Source organism: Chrysochloris asiatica, unplaced genomic scaffold, assembly GCF_000296735.1.
Source record: "Chrysochloris asiatica unplaced genomic scaffold, ChrAsi1.0 scaffold00106, whole genome shotgun sequence".
Classification (NCBI taxonomy): Eukaryota; Metazoa; Chordata; class Mammalia; order Afrosoricida; family Chrysochloridae; genus Chrysochloris; species Chrysochloris asiatica.
This window is the reverse complement of record NW_006408624.1, coordinates 5,290,944-5,295,796: the sequence shown is the minus strand read 5'-3', so window position 1 is coordinate 5,295,796 and position 4,853 is coordinate 5,290,944. Positions and strand designations below refer to the sequence as shown.

Below are 4,853 nucleotides of genomic sequence, written 5' to 3'. Positions count from 1 at the left end.
ATTAGTGTTATGGTTAGGAATAGGGTTGGTGTTTGGGGTGAGGGTTGGGCTCAGGTTAGGAATAAGGCTTGGTCTAGATTTTAGGGTTACAGTTAGGTTTATTTATTTTTTTCTTGAAATCTATTTGATTTCTTTTTCATCTGAAAGTTCTGTAACTATGTTAGTCTCTCTTTTTACTTTGTTGTTGTTATTGTTGTTGCAACTGTATCTCTGGTTCTCTGTTGTCAATCTTATAGGTCTGTTTTACTTTGCATACTGCTATATCTGGGTGAGTCTAGGTGATATTGTCATGCTTGTTAGTCTCCGATTGTTGTCTGCTGTTGTTGCTTCTCTGTCCAAAGAGGTCCCTTCAGTATTTTTGTAAAATTGGCCTGTTTTTTTTTTTTTTACAAATTCTTTTAATTTCTATTTTTCTGAAAATGACCTCTTTCACCATATTGGATGGACAATTATGCTGAATATATGATTCTGGGTTGGCATTTTTATTCTTTTTCTTTCAGCGTTTTATATATGTCATCCCATTGTTTTCTTGCCTGTATGGTTTCTGCTGAGAAATCAGAGCTTAGTCGTATTAGTTATTCTCTGGAGGTAACTTTTCATTTTTCCTGAACTGCTTGCAGGATTCTCTCCTTGTGTTTACTTTTGAAAAGTTTGATTACATGTTGGTGTTTTCCTTTTGGGAGTCTATCCTATTTGGAGTTTGTTAAACTTCTTGAATCTATTAATCTTTCATGATGTTAGGAAAGTTTTCTTCCAACAACTTTTGGACAATATTCTCAATTGGGTTTTTGTCTCTTCTACTGTTCTGGAATTCCTTTCACATGTGCTTTGGACATGTTATCCGAGGGATCAGTCCCTGGAGAAGACATCATGTTTGGTAAAGAAGAGGGTCAGCAAAAAAGAGGAACACCCTCAAGGAGACAAAATGACATAGTTGCTGCGAAATGGGCTCGAACAGGGCAATGATTTTGAGGATGGCGCAGGACGTGGCCTTGTTTCATTCTGTTGGACACAGGGTCACTGAGTGGGTATCCACTTCAAGAGAATTTAATACCACTAAACCTCTGGTAGCGTAGTGGTTACGAATCGGGTTTAAGGTCAGCAGTTCGAAACTACCAGCTGCTCCGCGGGAGAAAGATGAGGCTTTCTACTCCCGTAAAGATTTACACCCTCGGAAACCCTGTACAGGGTCGCTATGGGTCGTAACCGACTCGACGGCACTTAACAACAACAACAACAACAACAACAAACCAAACCAAACCAAAGCTATCGCCTAGTCAATTCAGACTCCCAGGGACTCTATATAGGGTTTCTGAGTATGTAAATCTTTATAGGAGTTATGTTAAACCTTTTTTCTTGGTGGGCTTGAACTGTGGACATTGCGTTTGGTAGTCCAATGCTTATTAGTCTCAGCGCCACCGGGCTCATTAACAATAAAAGGCAGATAGAAAGAAGCTTTTGGGAAAACGTAGCTAAATATAGGGAGGGCCTGATGAAAATAGGGAGGTGGCAGAGGAGTCCTGGTGTGGCGTTGTGGGTTAACGTGTTGGACTGCAAAGTCACTTTGAATCTTAAGGTTGGCGGTTCAAGCTCATTAGCTGCTCCTCGGAAATCCTAGGCAGGGTCGATATGGGTCGAAACTGACTTGACGGCACTTAGCAACAAAAAGGAGATAGAAGTAAGCAGATTTGTGAGCTCTTCCAGACTTCAGTCCACAGGGCCTGGGTGTTCGACTGGGTTATGGAGGTAAAGGAAAGGATCTTTTAGACAATTGAAAAGGAGAGTAAAATCATCCACTAAGGTGAAAGAAAACAAAAGCAGATTTAGGAGGCTTAAGTCTGGCTTGATGAATCTGTGGTGTCTCTAAAACCCAGACATCAACTGAGGGGTAGAATTGTGGCTAGCGACAACTACAAAAACAACCACCAGAAGAAATTCAGAATACTGGATCCTCCATAGCCAATTTGCAGGCGCCAAAAGGCCAAACGCGCCGCGAAGCGCGCGCCTTCCGGAAGTAGCGCGCGCAAGCGCAGTGCAGTAGCGGGAGCGCCCCCTGGCGGGAGGACCGCAGCGCGCAGGGACCGCCCCCAGCTTCACGCCGCCGCCGCTGCCCGCCTCAACCCAACATGGCGATGCATAACAAGGCGGCGCCGCCGCAGATCCCGGACACCCGGAGGGAGCTGGCGGAGCTGGTGAAGCGGAAGCAGGAGCTGGCGGTGAGGGGCTAAGTCCGGGGCGCCCAGGTTGAGGCTTCGCGCCTGCCCTCGCCTCGGGGGCCCCAGATCGGTCGCTCCAGGCCGTTACTCAGAGAATGCAGCGCGGCGGGCCGAGTCCCGCGGCCTGAGCCCGGGCTGTACATTCCGCGGCCCGGGGGCGGCTTTATTTCCCGGTGGCGCGAATCTGGAGCCGGGAGCCGGGGCCAGGCCTGGGGGCCCCAGGGGCGGGGCGCGGGGGCCGGGGAGGGAGAAAGGAAGGAGGGGGCGTGGACGGAGGCAGATGCTGGGGGCAGCCGGGAGGTCGTGTAGGAGCACAGGAAAGGGCGAGTGTCGGTGGGCTGGGGCGTTGAGCGTGATATCTGACCATTGGAGGGGTGTCTGGGAGGGCGGGCGTGCACTTGAGTTTCAAGAGTGAGGGGCGGGCGTGCCCGTGGCTCTGAGTGGTTGGTATGGGATTGCCCGTGGGCTTTGAGGGTGGTGGGCTAAGAGACAGCTGTGGGAAGGGGACCTAGTCTGTTCTCTGGAGGATGGTAGGGGGTGTGTCCTTTTGGGGCTACACCAGGACTATACAGATCCTTTGGATGGGGCTTTTGATGGACAAGCCCCATGTTTGAGAAATCCTCTGGAAGGTGACAGGCAAGGGGGAGAAGACAGTCTAGGGAATTGGAAGTTGTGATATGCATTCAGGGTCCTATGAGCCCTGGTGGCTAAGATACCCCTCCTATCTGCGTTTTGGCTTGGGTCTGTGGGAGGCTCATCTCACCTGAAGCCGTCCTTCCAGGTTTCCATAGCAACTGGCGGCCTTCCGCTGGCGGCCTTTCAGAGCCGGCGGGGAGGGGAGGCTTTGGCGCTAGAAGGCTGCCCATCCAACTCTCTCCCGGTAGCGCTGCCTTTTGTGCGTGGGAGAGGCTGCCCATGTTGTGTCTCAGTAGGGGTTTTTGCCGTTCCATGATCCCTCTGAAGTATATGCACAATTTTACATATATGCAATTTTCTGGGGACAGGCTCTATGGAATCCATTCTCTTTTCAATGTGGTCCATTATCCTTAAAAGGTCAACACTATCTTAATCCTTAACAGTCTGACCCTCCCCATTATCGTCCTCGCTCTCCAAAAGTGTGTTTTAGTGTAGCTAAGCTCACGTTATACCTGTGATATCAAGATTTCAGTTAGGTAGGACTGAAAAACTGGTTTTAAAAAGCCATTTCCCTGTTTATTTCTCAGGAAACTCTGGCAAACTTGGAAAGACAGATCTATGCTTTTGAAGGAAGCTATCTGGAAGATACTCAGATGTATGGCAATATTATTCGTGGCTGGGATCGATATCTGACAAATCAGAAGTGAGTATTTGAAGCCTGTAGTGTTCTGTAACGTGCTTTAGTAATACTTGTTTTTAGGACTGTATGTTTCGTGGCAGCAACTTTGTGGGGAGTCTATGATAAAGTGATGGCTAGAAAGAGGTGCAGAGTCACTATGGGTCAGAACCGACTCGATGGCACTTCACAACAACAACAAAGAAAGAGGTCTGGACTTAAAACTCTGGCTCAGCCTCACTGCCTTACTAAATAATCCTGGGCAAATCCTCTATCTGGAAAAATCCTATAGAGAAAATCAGCCTGTGGCACAGGATTGTAGACATAAATGAAATACAACATGTGAAAATGCCTTATACAATAGCACTGTATTAGTGTTTCTACATTTTAATCCGTCATGAGCTCCACCTTCACAATGTTTCCCATGCCTGTGTGCCCACTATACCACTATTTATGTAATATTATTCTTTAAACTTTTTTGAATGTTTTGAAAATTTTTAAATCTCTAGAAAAATTGCAAGAATCGTGCATAAATACTTGATACCCTACAGCTGCATTCGAACACGTTTCCACATTTGCTTTTTATCTCTCTTCTTAATATATATATGCACATGTTGTTAAGTATATTGAGTTGGTTCCAACGCATAGCGACCCTATGCACAGTAGAACAAAACACTGCTCGGTCGGTCGTGCAGCATCCTCATAATCAATGTTATGTTTGAGCCCATTCCTGTAGCTATTGTACCAGTCATATAAACACATACCTGCCTGTAATAGTATGTGGTTGTTAAGTTCTGTTTACTCGGTTCTGATTCAACAACCTGTAAAGGGTTTCTGAAGAATGGTTGGTGGGTTTGAACTGCCGACCTTATGGTATTCCAGTCCAGTGCTGGTCCTCCAGCGCCATACCTATAATCCTGTAATCCGATAGATAGGTGTTTATATGTTGTTAAGTGCCATCAAGTTCTTTCCTACTCATAGTGACAATGTATAGGATTTTAGAGGAGTGGCTGGGGAGGGTTCCAGAGGAATGCCTCCATATGTTGTTGTTAAGTGCTGCAGAGACCGTCCGCTCTGACTCAGAGCAACCCTGTACAGGGTTTCCCAAGAGTGGCTGGTTGGTTTAAATTGCTGATCTTACAGTACCACACCAGAACTCCATGTGGTTCCAACTCATAGTGATCCTGTATAGGGTTTCCGAGGAACGGCTGGTGAGGTTGAACCACCAACCTGGCAGCTCAAACTAACTTTGCAGTTCAGTGCCACACCAGGACTATATATGTGTATGTATGTATATATATATATGTATGTATATATATATATGT

General features: G+C 46.6%; 1 protein-coding gene across 2 annotated transcripts in view; it reads left to right on the top strand.

The window, feature by feature from the left end:
• Nucleotides 1–2,105: 2,105 nt before the first annotated feature.
• The window catches only part of MEAF6 (MYST/Esa1-associated factor 6), a 42,754-nt gene continuing 40,006 nt past the window's right edge, over nucleotides 2,106–4,853 (top strand). The window contains exons 1-2 of one of the 2 annotated variants that reach the window (XM_006867544.1): nucleotides 2,106–2,216; nucleotides 3,440–3,555. In XM_006867544.1, coding sequence (XP_006867606.1) covers nucleotides 2,127–2,216; nucleotides 3,440–3,555 — 206 coding nt within the window. In that variant the 5' untranslated portion in view covers nucleotides 2,106–2,126. The remainder of the gene's footprint in view (nucleotides 2,217–3,439; nucleotides 3,556–4,853) is intronic. The other variant, XM_006867543.1, reaches the window with a different exon arrangement.